The 20181-nt window shown below is 41.6% G+C and overlaps 1 protein-coding gene across 1 annotated transcript; it reads left to right on the plus strand.

Moving 5' to 3' along the window:
* The first annotated feature begins 8962 nt into the window (after positions 1–8962).
* LOC123378739 (DBF4-type zinc finger-containing protein 2-like) lies at positions 8963–16046 on the plus strand. The gene has a single exon (XM_045032860.1). It carries the CDS (start codon positions 8963–8965, stop codon positions 11693–11695), a length of 2733 nt encoding a protein of 910 aa, XP_044888795.1. The 3' UTR covers positions 11696–16046.
* Positions 16047–20181: the final 4135 nt, after the last annotated feature.

A 20181-nucleotide genomic window follows, 5' to 3' on the forward strand; every position in this document is an offset into this window, starting at 1 on the left:
AAGGAATAGACATGGCTAGTATTTTATGTATTCCCTTTGCATTTATTTCAGATCTTTCTGTTTTATCACTTTATTTAATTATTTTAATATAATCATCATGGTAGCATCTGGGCATGTGACATTAAATGAAAACAAGCACCATATTAAACTAACAGACCACACACTTTCAAACCTTACCTCGTGTACATCAACTGTATACATACTGGACTGACAGTAAATTTTTGATGCATTTGTTGAAAGAGTTCAGACATGCCTTTTTGATTATGGTTAAGATAATCTGTGGATTATGTAAACTGAATTTTTACATGTCAGTGTTATTACCTGAATGTATGAACTGTAAAGGTAATGGGATATTTACATAAACAATCCTAACTGGCTTCTTCAGTACTTCTTAATGCTTAGGTTTTGTATAGTATTGTTCTGTGTGGGTGGATGGAAATTGCTAGAACTATATTAGCTATAAAGTATTTTGTGTAAGATTATCAGACTAGCCAGCTGAAAGGAAACCAAGCAGGCTTCACTCCTGATTTAGTCTCCAGTAGGTGCTCAGATACCACAGTGTTGGGCACAAGTATAAGAACATCAATAATATTGTACCTTAACACCCACCTTTCTACATTCCAGAGAGCCGGCACCTTAATGCCAACCTCTCTGCTCTTCCTTAAGACAACTTTCTTTTGTAGAGAAAGTTGTGTGTCCCCAAATAATACATTCAGATGCTAGAACAGAGCTGGTAGGGAATCAGTCTGTATTGTCAGGAATCGGTCAAGTTGATATTAGAAGAGGATATGGCAGAACAATCTTTCAGGCATGTCCTTGTCAAATTAATTGGGACATGCACACATCAGCATAAATAAAAATACTAGTTCTTGTTCTAGTTTGAAAATGCTTTCCATTTTCTCACGAAGAAAATGTACGAAGAACTTTAAGACAACACCCGAATGGACATGTGTTTGATGAGCTGATGAAAATGCAAGATTAGTACATTTGGGGAACAAAATGTACTTGGTAGAAAGAAGCAGGTCCCATTAAGCTGCAGAAACAAGAGTGGGATGGGAGAAATAATGAAAAAATTAGTTGAGTGGCTGTGGAAGAACACAGCCCCAAATATAGATGGTGTGGGTGCAGTGACCCAAAGAAGAAAAAGAAATAAGTACGTTGCTTTAAGTATAATTGTGCTCTTCAAAGAGACTATGTAAAAATGGCAGATTAACAACTTTCAGATCAGAGAATGCAGTGGATACATTCTTTAAAATCAGCCAAATTGTTTGCAAAGTTCCAGTCAGTTACACCTGTGGAAACCCAGTAAAGACACTGAACTTGTATAGGCAACATTGAAAGCACAGTGTGAAAATAATGTGGTTGCATGGATATGTCTGGGGCCTGATTTGGCTTGCAGAACTTGTACTACTGATGATGATGTGTGAGAAGGAAGAGCCCAACATGATTTTTGGATCCTAGGATGAGTTTCCAAGGATGATAGCTATACAAACCATCTTTTCACTTAAGGCCTGAAATTTTGTCATTAATTATAATTCTGGGAATTCTCAATATTCTTCCAAATATCCAGTCCTGTTTTGAATCTTTCTATGATCTTGGCCTAAGTGTTTTTGTGGCAGTGAATTCCACTGTCATAAATATGTATTGTTTTATCATTTTTAATTTCCTGCCTTTTATTTTCATTTTCTATCCCCTTGTTCTTGAGCTACATGGCAGGAAGAATAGAAACTTCCAGTGTACCTTCTCTAGACCATTTATTATTTTATATACTTTTATTACATATCTCCTTATTCATCTCCTTTTCAAGGTAAATTATCCCAACTTTTTCAGTTTCTCTTCATATGAGGTTTTCATGTCCTCAGTCATCCTCAGAACCCTATTGAATTCTGCAACATCCTTTTTGTGATGGGGGGGGACCAGTATCAGTGATCCAGATGAGGCTGTATCATTGATTTATATACTGGCATTAATAATATTTTCTGTATTATACTCCATCCCATTTCATATGCATCCTAACAGCTTAGCTTTGTTTGACTGCAGCTTTGTGTTGAGTAGAGGTCTTCATTGAGCTGTCTATGGTGAATCTGTGGTCCCTTTTCTGAGCTGATACAGTTCATTTAGAATCTTACGTGATGTATGAGTAGTTTAATTTTTTCCCTTCCAATTTGCATGACTTTGCATTTATCAAAAATGAACTTCATTTGCCATTGTGGTGCCCATTCTCTTAGTTTGTTTACGTCTCTCTGAAGCTCCTCTCAGACCTCTGTAGACTTGTGAATTGTGAAAGAGTGTACTCAACATTTGGCGTGCTCCCCACAGCTGCATGTAGCACAGCAGGCTTGTTCCCCATCTGGTGCCCTCTGTTGATGGTAGTCTCTTTCCTTGTAATTCAGCCAGGTCGCGTTCAAATCCACCCCTTCCGAGATAAGTGTCCCACAAATAAACAGTCCAGTGCTTTTACAAAAGGTCTTCGGCTTTGACTCTGAGCCCTGTACGCCTTGTGCTCTCTAGGCTCAGGGTTTTGAGGATCCTTATCCCCTCATATTAGGGGCGCTTCACACCACCTTCCCCTGGTGGCTAGTAAGGAAACACAAGCCCTCCCATTTCTGGGTTCCAGACCAGGGATCCTGTAGTGAGCAGGCAAGATCTGTCTATTCATATCTATCCCTGGACTTCTTCCTACCATAACCTTTTAGCAGGCCTTCTCCCCACAGCCTCACGGTATTCACCCTCCCCTGGAATCCTCCAACAAAATCCCAAACTAAAAACATAAACTTAAACCAACTTCCTTCCTCTTCAGGCTTGGCCTTTCACGCCACCTATTCTTCTGCAGGCTTCCCGTTTCCAATATACTTCAAGACTCTCTTGTTTATTTTTACATCTTCAGCTACTTGCTCTTCAAAATCCTTTTTGTCCCTTTTAATTTCTTTCTTGTATATTGCCTACTGTTCCTATTTATTGGCTTCAGTAGGGTTAGATTTACAAATTTTGAAGGATTTCTTTTTGGCTCAAATACCCTCTTGAACCTTGTTGTTTAGCCATATTGGTTTGCTCTCCTTCCTTCCTTGTAATATTTTTTTTTATGTAATATATGTGAATAATATACAGATGTGTATGCACATACACACACTAACTCAGACAGTGCACATTTTGTATTTAATGTGTACTGTCTCTTCCCCTAGAGGGGAACATGGCACATTTAGATAATGTGTTACACAAATGCTTTGTAGATGTGTATGTCTATAATATAGAGACATGCATGAATGAACACACACTCACACCGCATAACACATTAACTAGATGTGTCATGTTCCCCTTCAGCAGCTGATTTGGATATCTGCTTTATATCCATGGACCATGTTTGTGGATCAGATGCGGATACAAATTTTGTATACGCACAGGGCTCTAAAGATAAGACCTGTAAGTTGTAATTTTGCAATTTTAATGGCCACGCTCAGCCAGTATCCTGACTGAGCCTTAACTATGAAGCCACTACCAGTGCTTCCATAATAATCAACTCCTGAGGTGAAACAAACATCTTTTATGTTTTAGTGTAATCACATCATTCACATGTAACAACCAAGAATCAGTGAGTAAGAAGATAGTGAAAGTGTTTTATTACTTTGTGTTTTAGCCATTATGATGTTCTTATGTGCTGCATTGATGGAAGGAGGAATATTTCTGAAGAATGTTCCACACTATTGACAGTGTTTTCTTTCAAAGGCACAATGCATTAATCCCTATACTGTGGGATGCTGTCACAAATCTGCAACATTCCACGGTACTCTCTAACTGATGTTCCAGTGTTGTAGAGCACTAATTTGTGGTTTGAAATTGGTTTCCTTGGGTATAAAGGGAATAGTTCAGAATAAAGAAATCGTATTGACATAATGCATATAACACTTTGTTTATATTTACAACCCTTGAATGTTTATCTGAAAAATTGCATTTATTTATTGTGCAGACCTTGTGTGCACACGTGTATATACATATAGTTCCTGTGTGCATATGTGTATTCTTTTTGTGTGTGGACACACACTTACATTCCTGTTATTCCTGTCCAGCTATTTATAATATAAAGACATGAGTGAAATTATTTGCTTCCTTTGCACAAGTGCTTGATAACCACAGGCTACTCTAGCTGCAACACTGCAACATTACACTAAGCTTTCCTGCAGCATAGTGCTACCAATCAAATGCAACTTGGAGCTAGCTCAAGGAGCGGGCAGATTGTCTCTTCTGATTTTGCTGTCCCCAAAATAAAATTTTATAAACAGTTCTCCCCCATTGCTCTGGTAGGTCAGAGTACTGTTAATCACTGTGATAGGGATTCTTGGCACCAGGAGTGCTTCTGGGAATAGTGCTGCAGTCTCTTGTATGCAGAAGATTCTCCAGGTCTTTCCTCCCCCTCATACACTGTATTTACATTCACAGACTGAAAACTAAAAATATATATTTAAAGAATCTTTAGGTTTTCATGAAATTAAAAATTCAAACCTTTAATTCATGATGTCCTGGGGAAAGAATGGTGTGAGTTTAGGACAGAATGTGAGGTTGAACTATTATCCACCCTACATTTTATTTAAATTCAGAGATAAAAAACAAAAAAATCCAAACACCAAAATTAAGGTTTCCATAACATTCAGTTGTTCAATTCACTGTATTCTGAGGAAAAAATTGTGTAAGTTAAGGACATTTTGTGAGTGTGAACTTTGATAGTCTGACTTTGGCTGGTTTGTGTTAAAACCTCAGTACTATCTGTCCATTTACTTACTTTTACTATGCTCGTTAGCATTATTTAATTGTAGTACATGTGTATTAACTTTGTCGAAGTTGTGTAATTTTAAAAAAGCTAATAAAAGTTTAAAATCTGTTACTTCCTTTATAAACCAGTATACTAAGTAAACAAATTTACTATCCTGATAGTACTAGACTTTTTTAAAAGGATAAATATTTGCCCGATATCACAGTTTACAGATTGTGTTAGTTTAGTTTTTATGAATGTAGTGTTTTAGTCATAGGCCACTGCACATAATACAGTAGTGTAGCGGGGTGGCTACCCGCTCCTGCCGTTTGGGGCTTTAAAACAGCCCTGGGAAGGGGCTTTTGGCTTGGCTGATTGGGGAAGTGGCTACAGCTGGGCCACACCCCAATCAGGCCACAGCTGGCCCCTATAAAAGGCTATGAGCCAGGAGCCCAGATAGTCTCTCTCTGGCTATAGAGATGGGCCTGGCTGCTTAGGAGCTGAGACAAGGTACCTAGGGTGAAGCAGGGCTGGGGAAAGGCTGAGGAGCTGGGGAAGCTCCAGCCTAGAAAACCCCAGGCTACGGCCTAGCACAGGGCAAAAAGTACTGGGGGTTGCAGGGGGCAACCTAGGGGAAGGCCAAGGCAGCAGGTCCAAACCCCCTTTGCCGATGATGAGTGCTGGATACTGCAGTCTGCCCCAGTGAATGGGGGTTAGATAGAGACTGGGCAGTAGCCACTACTGAGGCGAAGTGGGGATAGTAGTGTGGGGGTTCCCCTGGGAAAGGGGAACCCAGTTAAAGGTTAAAAGGGCACCGGGGTCCTGGGAGGGACACGGGGGCCAGTAGCAAACAGGTGGATCACCGGCCTGCAGAGGGCGCTCCAGGGCTGGAAAGAGCTAATTCCCCAGAGAAACCAGTAGGAGGCGCCGCAGGGGTGAGTCGACCCGTTTACAAGTAGATACAAATTTTAAATTGACAATTCAAAGAAACAGATACAAATTTTAGAAATACAAATTAATATGTAAGATTAACCCTTCCCTAACATCACCACCACTAAAATGATATACAAAACCAAGAGAAATATATTAGAACACGATTTCCTTTTGGTCAAAAGTAGCCTCACTTTCACATTCTATTTTCATATTTTTATGGCTGACCAGACAAATAAGGGAGCAGTCCATATAACTTGACACACTTTCACTGGATAGCAAATATTCGAATTTCTGAGCTGATATGGTAAAAGGTATTTGCTCCAGGAATGGAAATATCCATTTATTTCTTGGGGAGCAGTACAGGTTACAAGATCATAAATAGTGTAAAGTATCAGAGGGGTAACTGTATTAGTCTGTATCCACGAAAACAACAAGGAGTCTGGTGGCACCTTAAAGACCAACAGATTTATTTGTGCATAAGCTTTCGTGGGTAACCCCCCCACCCCACCTCTTCAGATGCATGGAATGAAAATTACAGATACAATCATAAATATATATACTGGCACATGAAGAGAAGGGAGTTACCTTACAAGTGGAGAACCAGTGTTGACAAGGCCAATTCAGGCAGGGTGGATGTGGTCCACACTTAATAATTGATGAAGAGGTGTCAATACCAAGAAAGGGAAAATTGCTTTTGGAGTGAGCCAGCCACTCCCAGTCCCTATTCAAGCCCAAATTAATGGTGTTAAGTTTGCAAATGAATTGTAGCTCAGCAGTTTCTCTTTGAAGTCTATTTTTGAAGTTTTTTTTATTGAAGGATAAATCTAAATCTATTTTTGAATGTCCAGGGAGATTGAAGTGTTCTCCTTGTGGCTTTTGTATGTTACCATTCCTGATGTCTGATTTGTGTCCATTTATTCTTTTACGTAGAGACTGTCTGTCTGGTTTGGCCAATGTACATGGCAGATGGGCATTGCTGGCACATCATGGCATATATCACATTAGTAGATGTGCAGGTGAATGAGCCCCTGATGATGTGGTTGGGTCCTCTGATGGTGTCGCTAGAGTTGGGGACAGAGTAGGCAAAGGGATTTGTTACAGGGATTGGTTCCTGGGTTAGTGTTTCTGTGGTGTGGTGTGTAGTTGCTGGTGAGTATTTGCTTCAGGTTGGGGGGTTGTCTGTAAGCGAGGACAGGCCTGCCTCCCAAGGCCTGTGAGAGTGTAGTACGCCTTCAACCTGGCCAGACCTGCATGGACAAAGACTGTTATGTCTCTCCATACGAGCCTATCTCCCTTCCAAATAAGCTCTTTGCATATTACAAATTAATGTGTATTACTTAACTAGTCAGTATTACCAGTTCCTTTAGATCTTCTACTGTGTCCCAGGTAGATATGCATTTCAGTACTGAAAGTTTGTTGCTTTTGGACATGAACCTTTCTTAATAGTAGGCCTTGCTGACCATGTAAGGACCAAATGCACTCCTTACTTGGGCAAAACTCTAGAGTTTGCTGTTATAAGGAGTGAAGGATTGATCCATGGATCCATATTTAGCATTTTAAAAGTAGATTTAAAAAAAAAAGATAAAATGATTAATTGGTGAGGTATATCTACTACTGTACATGTTAAAATCTTTATAAATGCTTAGATTAAAGAAATTGCATGTTTCTAAACAGGATAATTAGACTTTGTTTTTTAATGAATTAATGACATGTACTTTTTTAATTTCAAAATTGAAACACTTTTGAGCTATATAAACGTTTTGATTGTTACATAAAAATATAATTTTGAAAAAATAGCCAACCCGAATGTTTTACTGTTGAAGGCAATAGTCCTCCCACGCTGAGAATTTGTCTGCCAACTTTCAATCAGCAAACATTTTAATGTCTGTACTGGAGTAAATCCTTATGGTGAGATTGTACAATGAAAAGTGGCTAGGTAGAAATGCTTGCTCCTTATTCCACAGATTTTTCCTCTATGGAACCCTATGATGATATTTGCAGAGTCATATTTCAGAGAACCACTCTTTAAAAGAAGAGAATTTATGTACAAAGATGCTTATAAAGCTCTGTATAGCAGAATGATTAGTAGATCAACTATACATTAAAATAACTTAACTGTTCTTTATAAATCAATGGGATTAAAAGAAGAAAAAGATTTTCTCTTCCCTTTCTCTGCTATCACTTGTAGAATAATGATACTAATGTGTTTTTAGCCATTCTGAAAAGCTCCTTGCTAGGAGAGAGTGAAAATAATATCTACCTGATCCTTTATGGCAGGGGTGAGCAAACTACGGCTTGCGGGCCGTATCCAGCCTGTCAGACCTTTAAATCTGGCCCTTGAGCTCCCGCCGGGGAGCAGGGTCCGGGGTTTGCCCCACTCCATATGGCTCCCAGGAAACAGGTGGCATGTCCCCCCTCTGGCTTCTGTGCATAGGAGCAGCCAGGGGGCTCCGCACACACTGCCCCTGCTCCAAGCCCTGCCCCTCCCATTGGCCACAGTTCCCGGCCAGTGGGAGCTGCGGGGGCGGCACCTGTGGACAGGGCAGCACGCAAAGCTGCCTGTCCGTGCCTCCGCGTAGGAGCCGGAGCTGGGGACATGCCGCTGCTTCCAGGAGATGCTTGAGGTAAGCACTGCCCGGAGCCTACACCCCAGAGCCCCCCCGCTACCCCCTGCCCCAGCCCCAATCCCCCTCCTGCCCTTCAAACCCCTCAATCCCAGTATGGAGCCCCTCCTGTACCCCAAATCCCTCATCCACGGCCCCACCCCAGAGCCCGCACCCCCAGCCGGAGCCCTCCCCCAACCCCCCTGCACCACAACCCACTGCCCCCCCCGGAGCCCCCTCCGACACCCTGAGCTCCTCATTTCTGCCCCACCCTAGAGCCTGCACCCCCATACGGAGCCCTCACCCCCTCGTGCATCCCTACCCCCTATTTTGTGAGCATTCATGGCCCACAGTACAATTTCCATACCCAGATGTGGCCCTCAGGCCAAAAACTTTGCCCACCCCTGCTTTATGGAATCAGACAAATGCCCAGTTTGTCTTCTTTCTTTGGGGTGCTTTATGGAACATTGTCTTTGTTTCCTTTCTTTTCTTGAAGCTTTACTTTGTAAAGTACTGTAGGTAGTGATTTCAGTTTGTTCTTAGTCCTAATGCACTATACTTTAATAATGGTTATGTAACTCTTAATTCTTTTGTTTGAAAAACTTTATATGTATTTACAACATTTATACAGTTTGTTTTTTCCAGACCAACATATGATGACATGCCATTTCCCATCTCCCCAATGGCTCCCCAGGATGTTTTCCTGCTTCCAGAAGAGGAGGAGAAAGAGGTGGTAAGAAGCATACGGGAGATGCCTGGCACAAACAGTGAATCCATTGTTAAAGCATGCGCCCCTTCTCCTTGCAGATCTCAGGAGGGCATAAAGTCAATTTCTGTGCCACAGACATTTATCCAAAAACTAAAGATGGGACAGGAACACATCTTAGAAATATCTCAGCAAACTTTGGACATCTGTAGCAGTGAGAAAAAACATACACTAATGGATGGCGCTCAGATTGCAAATAGTAGCCATGATGGCCAGTTTACAGATGTGAGCCCAGTATCTCACCATTTGCATAGCACCCCTTTATGTCACAGTTCTCCTGTTAGCCCTGTAATTGCAAAAAATATTAGGTACTCAGCAACATCAAATTTGATTCCAAGTAGCAGATATGATCACATTCAGAAGGATGTATGCCACAAGGATGGATCATTAAACACAAATCCTAATCCTGTTCTGGCATCAGTCCACCCAAAAAACCCTTCATTTTCACGTCAGAGACCTACCTGCAGCCAAGGCAACACTTCATATATTATCTCAGGTCAATCTTTTTTTAAACTAGATGGTTTACAATCTCAGGATGAAACTTTGGTGTCTGACTTCTGTCTCAGGGATCTTGTGGGTACTAGCAACTCACTAAGTTTTGGGGCATCCCCACATTTAACAAGATACAAAGACATGAAGGTGAGCAGGGTTGAAGAAACTTCAGTAGATGAGATAATTGAAGAAGTCATTCTGAAGTACTGCCATGGAGCTCCACCTAATGAGTTGTCTTGCATAGATGAAGAGAGTAATTCCTATTTAAATATTTCATCACTTCTGGATCACAATAGTCTAGAGGGTTCTGAAATGAGTTTTGATTGTGAGGCACCTGTTTGCTCAGGAGCAGGCCTACCCAAGGCAGCTACAAAGGATATAGAATTCCTAAAAGAGGTCCAAGTAAACCTGGAAGATAGGAACTATGAAACTCAACTTAGTTCTGTTCTAAAAGGTGGTTCAGTGGAGCAAACAGAAGCAGCAAAACAGGATATAATAATTCATAATGAGGAACCAGTTCTTCCAGCTCTGCCTCATGTGCCTCCTTCCTTTGTGGGAAAGACGTGGTCCCAGATAATGTATGAAGATGATATAAAAATTGAAGCACTTGTGCGTGATTTCAAGGAAGGTCGTTTCCATTGTCATTTCAATAGTGAACCCTCTGCCAACTGTACAGGGAAGGGGATGAGGAAGAAGAAGCAGAAAGATGAAAGGAAGAGTGACATTGTTACAGGTAACAGAACAGAAACTTCATCGATTAAAGCATTGCCAGAATTGAATGATGCTATAAGTGGTGGTTCTGATTTTGATAATCTTTTGGCCTCTGATGCACTATGCAACCCACAAATACTTCAAATGCCTAGAAAGAGGACGTGGCGCCTTGCTTCAAGATGCCAAGTGGTCAAAGTCAGCCATGGAACCCAAACCAGTTTAGTGAACTATCCAATAGTAAAAAGAAAAATCATTAGAAAGGAGCCTGATCCACCGGATCAGAAAGCAAACACTATTTGGTCAGAGAATGAAAGAATTTCAAATATGAAGACCAGACTGTGTGCCCTCAAGCTTCCTGAAGCATATACCAAAATTATGAGCCCTCTGCAGCCCAAGACAGTTGTTTATGTCCTTTCATGTCCAGAGATTAAACAATATAAAGGCAAACCCATAGATGTTCCCAAAATGAGGAGAAATCACAGCTCCACAGACAGCAAGGATTCTGTAAGGTACAGATACAAACAATGTTCTCTTAAGTATTATGACCCACTGACAAATCGAATTCTGAAAACACCTCCCAAGAGCACAGTTAGAGAAAAAGCCAAAAAGCCCTCCCATGTTCGACAACTGTTTAGGAGTCTAAGCTTTGATGCAAACACACAGAAATTATCTGATACACAGAAAGAATGTACACCATCTAAATTCTTCAACTGGCCAGGCTTCTATAGTTCTTCTTCAGCGACTTTCCTGTCAGATCCAGTTAAAGGGAATGATATGAATTCAAGTCTGAGGACAGAGGGAGCTTCCATTTCCACAGAAAGGTCTGATTTTCCGATATTTGTTCACTCAGAGAAGTCCTATAAACACGTAGTCATTTCACCTTTCAACTCCCATCAGTCTCAGATAGAAGGAGATGTTAGATTAACCCCAGTTAATAGCAGGGTTGCCAAAACACCTTTGAAGTCAATCAGGAGTGAACGATTGGAGAGGGAGAATTCAAAGACAATGTGGAAGAGGAAAGAAGGCACTAGTAGAGAACCAGGTTTTTCCAAAAAGGCTTCAGGACCCATGTCTGTCAATTGTGGCCTTGTGAGAAGAGGAAGTAGAGTAGCCTCAGGCAAACAAGCATCCAGAACTAAAAAGCAAAAAAAAGAGCAGATAAGAAGGGAGCTCTCCTCTTGTGCCCAAAAATCTTCTTCTGTCTTCTCCATCCATAGGCATCAAACAAGGAAACCTACTTTGGGAAAGCACCTCAAAAAGGAAAAACTTGATGCTAAAAAGCTAAAGGTTAGGAGGAAACCCAGGAGGACATTTTTGAACTCTACAATCATTTCAGGGATTACTGAAAAGAGGCAGAAAATCACAGCAGGGTCTTTTCAGAAGAAGCCAGAACTAGCTTCTTCCAAAGTTAGGAGCTGGGAGATAAGGGTCTCCCCAGCACTGTGAAATGGCCCTCTGGAAGAAGGCTGTCTTGTTTTACCAGGAGATAGCTAGCCAATAAAACAACAACAAACTTTTACTTACCCAACAACTGGGAATCGGCTGAGGAAAAAGTGTGAACGGAAGGTGTTTATACAAAATCCAGATGATATGCCAGAACTGCAGATACAATTAATTGAAAGTCCAGTAATAAACTACTGTAGCAACAAACTAATTTCATGTTGCTGGAATATGGGCACACTATATATTGCACTGTTTTTCTTCGAGTGATGGTCCCTATTGAATTCCACTGAGAATTTGCATGTGTGCCATGCGTCTGGAGCTGGAGAGTTTGAAAGTAGTAGTGTCCATTGGTCTGCACATGCACCCTTGCCTTGCCTCATGGATTCGTACTAGGTGATAAAGAGCAGGGTGGACGGACTGCATATCCAGTTCCTTCTCACAGCTGCATGGTCCAAGTCAGAGCTAATAGTGTCCTCTCATCTCTGATGCACTTTTAAAAGAAAAATGTTTTAGAAATTGTCTATAGTTAGTTTTGTATTCTGCTGTTATTACTGTTTCTTAGGTAGTTAAGTTTTTAGTAATAGTTTTTGTAGGATTTGGACTTTGGGGGAATCTGTTTTTCTAGTCCCCAGCAGTCACACGCCGGTGCTGGATTATGCCGAAGATGCCAGGATTCAAGATTTGTGCTTCCTGCCCCCGTTTTGTTCTCCATCAGCGATGAGCACCAACGCTGCTTGGGAGAAGCCCATATTTTATCAGCAGTATCTGCCAGTCCTTCTCAAATCATACCTGAGAAGGCCGGGCTTTCCTCCTCAAGAAGCACCTCATGGAGGTTACCATGATGCTGCAGTTGGACCCAGTCCAGTGACCCACCCCTGTACATCTGCCTGAGAAACCTAGTAGTGTGCCTCTGGCCTCGGAGCTTGAACCTGGCTCTGGTGGTACCGCTGCTATGGACCCCATGCCAGGGCCTAGTCGGGAGGCAAGGAAGCATGGACATAAGCATGGCAGTAAGTCTTCCTCCAAGCCAAAAAAGAATAATGCACCTTCCATGAGTTCCAGCCACAGAGAAGCAGCCTGTTCCAAGGCACCCATGCTTGACACAAAATTTGTGCAGACCAACAGATCTGCTGGTACAGAGAACCAAGCTGCACATGCCTTCAGTGTCAGCTGCCCTTAAGACAAGGGAGCCACCAGTTCCTGGACAGTCCTCTGCTCTGGTGCTGGCTACAGAACAGGTACCGTTGATGCTGGGATGCTTGGAGAAAGCACCGGAGTCACATGAGCAGTTTGCCCTGGGGGAACCAAGATGTTCGCATCTTCCTCTGCCACCTGCACCTAGAGAAGGCTGATCTTCTGTCTGGCATTTGCCACAGTCTTTCCCCACTTGGATGCCTCCTTCTGTGGATTGCATGTTTCTGATGGTACTGCCATTGGAACCAGGATCTGAGTTCTCATTGTCCTTGGATTCCGACGGAGCACAAGAGCCGCTCGTTCCCTATTGCCAGTATGAGTACCCAAAAGGACTGTCAGTGGCGTGGCAATACCCTCCCTCCCCCAACAACAGAGAAGCCACTGGTGTCCTTCACCCTGGGGCCCTTCGCAACATCCACTCAATCAGTCTTTCTGGCCCTATTGAGGGTCCTGATCTCAGTACCTACTCTCAGAACCTGCTTATTCCACGAGGGAGGCTTTGCCTCTGTTCCCGGTTAGGGCACCCTTGAGAGACGCTCTGAACAAGTTATGGACGATGAACGCTCAGTCCTGTTCCAACGGTACTGCCAGAGCAGGAATGCTTCCCTTCATCCTCTTCAAATGCTGCAGTCACTTCAGCCTCCCCTTTGTCTCCTGGTGACTTTTGCCAGTTCCAAGAACTTCTGCAAAGGATGGCGGATGAGCTGCATAGTCCACTGGAGGAAGTACATGACAAACTGCATCAGCGCCTGGACATCTTTCATTCCTTGGTATTGAGCAGGGTTGCCCTACCAATCAACAATGCTATTCTTCAGCCAGCTTGAATGGTTTGGCATATCCCGGCCACATGAACACAGAGAAGAGATACTACGTACCAACCCAGGGGTCGGAGTTTTCTTTCCCTACCCCAATTCTTTCGTGGTGCAAGCAGCAACGGAACGCTCCAGACAACAACATCTGTGCTCCACCCCGACAGATAATCAGGGCAAACATTTAGAGCTCCTGGGATGCAAGGTCTTCTCTTCAGCAAACTACCAGATTTCAAACTACCAGGCTTTGCTGGCCAATTAATGATGGCAAAGTGAAGGACTTTATTGAAAAGCTGCCTCAGCAAGATTGAGCATGTTTCCAGTTTATCCTGGAGGAGGGTAAGCTGGTGGCTAGAATGGTGCTTCAGTTGGCTGTGAATGCTGCAGATACCACCTCATGCTCGATGGCCATAGGCATTGTCATGCGAAGGGAATCATGGCTTCACTCATGCAGTTTTCCCAGATAATGGCAGAATACTATTGAGGACTTTCCTTTTGATGAGTCACCTGTTTAATCAGAAAATCGACAAATCTCTCCATCCCCTCAAGGATTCCAGAGCCACACTTAGATTGCTGGGTATCTATACACCTGAACGCAAGAAAAATTCTACTACCCACCCCCTACAGTGATTCACGTCTCCCTAGTTCTTCCATCAGAGGCCATATAAACCTCATTGTAAGTGCCAGAAGACCCAACAAATCCCACCCTCCAGACCCGGCTTCTCAGGCTTCATCATCTTACATGCAATCCGCTCAGAAGTGATATTTCTGTGTACCACTAGAGAACCGTCAACCACCAGGCCCTCTGCCATGGAGCCAACCCATCCCCTTTGGGAGTCATCTAGCACTCTTCTTACCAGCTTGGAGTGCAATAACTGATAAGTGGGTCCTGGATGACATCCACTATGGTTATACAATCGAGTTCACCGCACTACCTCATCCAGATCCCCTGCCTTGATCCCTTTTCAGAGACCACTCTCATGACAGCATCCTTGCCCTAAAAATAGACTCTTTTTACTGCAAAGGGGAGCAATAGAGCACATTCTTTCAAACTATCAGGGCACAGGGTTATTCCACTTACTTCCTGGTACCCAAGAAAAAGGGTGTCTGGAGACCAATCCTGGACCTACGGCACTTCAGCCGCTTCATCTGCAAGCCCAAATTTGGTATGGTTACCTTAGCAGCCATCATACCTTCTCTAGAAAAAGGCATGTGGGTTTACGGCTCTATTTTCATATAGACATCCATCCAACCCACAGGAGATTCCTGAGGTTCATGTTGGATCCTCAGCATTTTCAATGCGGGGTTCTACCATTTGGACGCACCATTGCTCCCCGGGTCTTCACCAAGGTTTTCTCTGTCATAACAACCCACCTCAGGCACACTGGAGACCTTATTTTTCCTCTTCCTCACACTCTCACGCTCAGTGGAATACAATAAGGACTATCACTTGAAGAAGAACATGTTACTTACCTGTAACTGGAGGTTCTTTTGAGATGTGGGTCCCTATCTGTATTCCACTTTCCTCTCTGCTGCCCCTCTGTTGTGATCTATTTGATTTGTGGTGGAGAAGGAACTGGAGACACGGTCGGTCTGCTCCACCCTTTATTGCCTTGGACAAATCCATGAGGCAAGGGAAGGGCGCATGTGCGGACCAAAGGACACTACTGCTTTCAAATTTTCTGGCTCCTGACACATGACATGCATGCATAAACCCTCTGCAGAATACAGATAGAGACCACCCATCTCGAGGGTAAGTAACCTCCTCTTCTATTGTGTAAAGTTACAGAAATTGTTTATTTGTTTAAATTAAGCACTTAGGACCTTATTTACTACACTTCAGTGCACTGTCACCCTTTACAGGAGACAAACTGTGAGCTTGACTTGTATCATATTGTATTGTGTGATAGTAAATTCAGTGCATTATGGCGCACTAGACTATAATAAAGTATCATGTAGAATCAACATTACTTATTGTGCCTACCTTTCTTCACAATTGTAAAGTGTAAAGATATGATTAAATAATTGCACTAGAAATTAAACAGAGTAATATTAATTAGTAAGGAATATGTATTTTGTGTTTGTATGTGTATATTCACACCTAATTTATACATACAATACATTTTCAAGACTGTTTCAAAGGCAGTTTAAATTAATACAGTATGATACAAAGCAGATCAGTGCAATGGTGTCTTCAACAAAATATACAATTACAGTATTGTAGCAAATTGTGTAATTAGTGTTTTTCTAAAACCATGTCCAACTTTATTGGACAAAACAAGAGCACTGTGAACTTTCACTCTAGCAATAACGGATGGTGTTGGTAAGGAAATAATAATCTTTCCAGTACTATACAAAAACCAAAAGAAAGTTAGAGTTAAATCTGAAAATTTAGCTTAATGGTTTGATTCATAATTCACCTTTGAATTGTTGAAAAGAGCAGAGAAAAAGGTTGTACTGGTGAGTGTGAATGACAATGGGTTATCCTAAATTTCAGCCTTAACTGTTAAGTCCTTTTTGTTTTTTTTGTGTATTTAAAGCAGACCTGTTTTTACTTCAACTTAGTTTACTGTAGTTGAGAGTTTACTTCTTTTTAAAACTTAGATTTTTAAAAATATTTTACTAAGGCCATGAGAGTTTAGTCAGCTAAGGACTATTTTGTAAATACTTAACTGCAGTTTTTAAATAATCATATTCCATACTGACTTATGGTTGGTTATTGACCGTCTTAACAATTCCACATACCTCTAGGTGGGTCCCTGCTAAATTCACAGCCATGAAAAACACGTCATGGACCGTGAAATCTGGTCTCCCCTGTGAAATCTGGCTATTGTAGGGTAGTCACGGTATTGCCACCCTTACATTTGTGCTGCCTTCAGAACTGGGCAGCCAGAAAGTGGCATCTGCTGGCCAGGCGTCCACCACCACCAGTGCAGAAGTAGGAGTGGCATAGTATGGGTGGGGTCATGACTTTTGAGGGAAGCAGGCCTGGCCTTACAGTGGGCGATGTGGGTTAACCTCCCAGGGTGCCGTGGTCAGGAGGGCACTGTGGTCTCACCCCTCCCCCTCCCAACTAAGGCCTCTTTAACCCCCAAGCACTGGTCCCGGAGCTGGGGAGGGGCTGGGCTGTGGGAGCCCTGGGCGGGGGCTTCTACCAGGCGCTGGGCTCCAGCTGCTAATTCTGGCTTGGGTGGGAAGGGATGGGACTTCCTCTTCCTCTGCACAGGTCACACCCACCTCTGGGAACCTCCCCGGACTGTAGGAAGTTCTATGGCTGCTGGCTGGGAGCCCAGCTCTGAAGGCAGCGCCGCCGCCAGCAGCAACATAGAAAAAAGGGTGGCAATATCATGTCATGCCACCTTTACTTCTGTGCTGCTGCTGCCTTCAGAGCTGGGCTTCTGGCCAGCAGTTGCCACACTACGACCACCCAGCTCTGAAGGCAACAGTGCAAAAGCCTTTTTTTTTCTTTTTAGAACTATTATAGTGACAGCCTCTTTTGTCAAGGCATGTTTAGAAGGCACAGGCCCTGATCCTGCAAATACTTCTGCACTTTGAACTCCATGAGACCAGGGCCAGCTCCAGGCACCAGCTAAGGAAGCAGGTGCTTGGGGGTGGCCAATACAAAGGGGCGACACTCTGTCTGCTATTGGGGCGGCCCGTCCGGGTCTTTGGCGGGAATTCGGCGGCGGTTCCCTCAGTCCCTCTCTTCCTCTTTGAACTGCTGCCGAAGAGGGAGTGAAGGACCCGCCGCCGAACTGCCGCTGAAGAATGGAGCAACATGATTGAGCTGCCGCCGAAGTGCCGCCGATTGTGGTTTTTTGTTGTTTGGGTTTTTTTCGCCGCATGGGGTGGCAGAAAACCTGGAGCCGGTCCTGCATGAGACTGTTCACCTGGGTCAGGTGTAGCATGTGCTTATAATATCTGCAGGATCAGCATCTTAATTTGGAGATGTACAACTTAATAAACCATACAAAATTGTTTGGAATCTTCTGAAATCCATTTGAAAATTAAAAAATAGCAGTAATTTGGAATGGAAAAGACCCAGCTAGCCTTATTATGCATCTTCTTGCCCGTGCACAGGAAGATTGTGCATATGCAAAAAGAAAAAGTTTGGAAAAATGCAAATAAACCAGTTATTTAAAGTGCCCATGGTCACTAGTTTGAGTTAAGGACTTAATGGTCTTCAAAATGTTGGTTTTAAAAAACACTATTTCTGAGTCTTATTAAATAAAAAAGCACCATAAACAACTAATATATATTTTAAATAATACTCTTGGCATCTCTTCTTTTGATGCATCTGCATAATTCCCATGAGAAATAAGAGGTTGCATGTATTTACATCACCAGAGATTAGATTCTTTTATAACTCTTGGTCCAACTGATTTTTTTTTTTAACTTTGGAAATAGCTTTTATTTTCCCAGAGACCTTCTTATACACTTGTCAGTCCAAGACAGAATCCTAGGACCATGTTATCAATAACTAGAAATAGGGGTTTCTTTAAAAAAATTAAAAAAGAAAGAAAGAAAAAAACCCACCACAGGTAGCCCCATTAACTAATTGTGCCTCTATAATTTGATATTTTGTCTAATAATATAATTGATTTTTTAAAAAGCAAAGTTGTAAAGGAAAGGTTTTTATAGCAAAGTTAATTTTTAAATAAAAGTTTTAAAACAAAAGGATTTTCTTTAGAGGAAAACTTATGTTTTAAATCAAAGTTTTAAACTAAGTTAGTACCATAGGTAAATCTCATGCTGACATATATTTTTATGGTATAAGAATGCCCTCTGTACCTAACCTGTTCTGACTCATTTTTGGATATGCATAGTTCTGTTTGTAAATACGGTTTTGTGCACATTATACTTGAGAACAATTGTGTGTAATATATATATTTACTGTCAGTAAATGGACTGTCCTTCATGTTCATCAATTATAAACTTATGCTTCTCCCACATACACAACTTTCCCTTGGAACCTCGTAATATCCACATGTTGAAGACTTTAGAATGTAAAACATGTTATGCACTTTTGCATGAAAAGTCTTTTGTAAATAGGGCCCTAAGTCAGAGTGATTTTTTAAAAAAATTAAATGATTGACTATATTTAAATAAGAGTTTAAATAATTATATATTTTCCTTTAAAACCAGTATGAAGAGTAACAGCTTATTATTTTTTAAAGAAAAAAAAAAGTACTTGGAATATAAGTTTTGGAAAACTATTGCTGTAATAGTGGCAAAATAACATTTATTGTATGTTAAAACTCCTTTATATACCTGACTTTTGACTGTTAAAGACCTTTTCTGTGCATGCTCAATGAATATGAAACAAAGAGAAAACAATGACATGAGAGGTAAATATAGAAACTCGGAAAGAAAACAGAGGGGAGGTAGTGGCAAAGAGATGCTCATAGGAAGCCAATGTGTGTTTGTTTATGGGGTCGGTGAGAGTCATTTGTTTAAAAAGAGCAGGGTTGACATTTTCAAAGTGGTTGTGAGATGTGTGTCTAATTCCCTAGATACACATCTCCCATTAAAATGAATGGGACAGATTCTGCTACCATTATACATGTTAAGTAGTACCTTATTTCATGAGTAGTCCCATTAAAAACAAAAAACACGAATAAAGATGGTAGAATCTGGTCCAGTGAAAATGCAGGAAGGGATGTGAGTGAACTTATGATCATATTGAAGGTAATGGAAATATTAGTTTTGACTTCAGTGGGGCCAGGATTTCACCCAGTGTATCTAAATCATTTGCACACACTGAAAGCCTCAACCCAGATTCACGCAGGGAAGCAAAAAATAGGGAATGGGCTAGAGGGGGGGTTATTTTATATTATATGAATAGTAGCAAAAAAAACCACTTCTAAAATAAATTTAGTGAAAGCTTATACAAAGAATATTTTGTAACAGCTGAAAGAGAATAGTTCCCAGCCCTGTTTCTTGGTCCATGTTATATATTATTGACTTTTACACATTTTTTTTTTTTTTTTTACTTTTCATTGATTAAAACAAATTTGTGACTTGTCTGACTTCACTACCATGCTCTCTCCACCATTTAAAACCTGGCATTTCTTCCCCACTGAAATTATTTTATTATTGTTGTTGTTTATTTGCATTATTGTAGCATCTCGGAGCCCCAGTTATAGACTTGGATCCCATTGTGCTATGTCTAAACATAGAACAAAAGGATAGTTTGTGCCCCAAAGAACTTACAATCTAATATAAATTTAGTAATTTCCCTCTCCAATTCTTGTTCTGATTTGATTTTTTTTCCTCTCCAATTCTTTCTAGCTAATTTGCCTGTATTAATTTGTATATGATGTTCTCATGATCATAGTATCAAAATGTTCCTTTTCAAGGTCCTGATTCGGAAAGGTATATAAGTATGTGCATAACTAAGTGAACAGAACTACTCAGAGTTAAACACATATTTAAGTACATTGCTGTACTGGTGCCCAGCTAGGTATCATCATTTTGTGCTTAATA

The sequence above is a fragment of the Mauremys mutica genome, chromosome 10 (genome assembly GCF_020497125.1).
Source record: "Mauremys mutica isolate MM-2020 ecotype Southern chromosome 10, ASM2049712v1, whole genome shotgun sequence".
Classification (NCBI taxonomy): domain Eukaryota; kingdom Metazoa; phylum Chordata; order Testudines; family Geoemydidae; genus Mauremys; species Mauremys mutica.

Excerpts from the sequence above, each read along its gene's own strand:
- LOC123378739 (XM_045032860.1), top strand. The coding sequence starts at position 8,963 with ATGGCTCCCCAGGATGTTTTCCTGCTTCCAGAAGAGGAGGAGAAAGAG.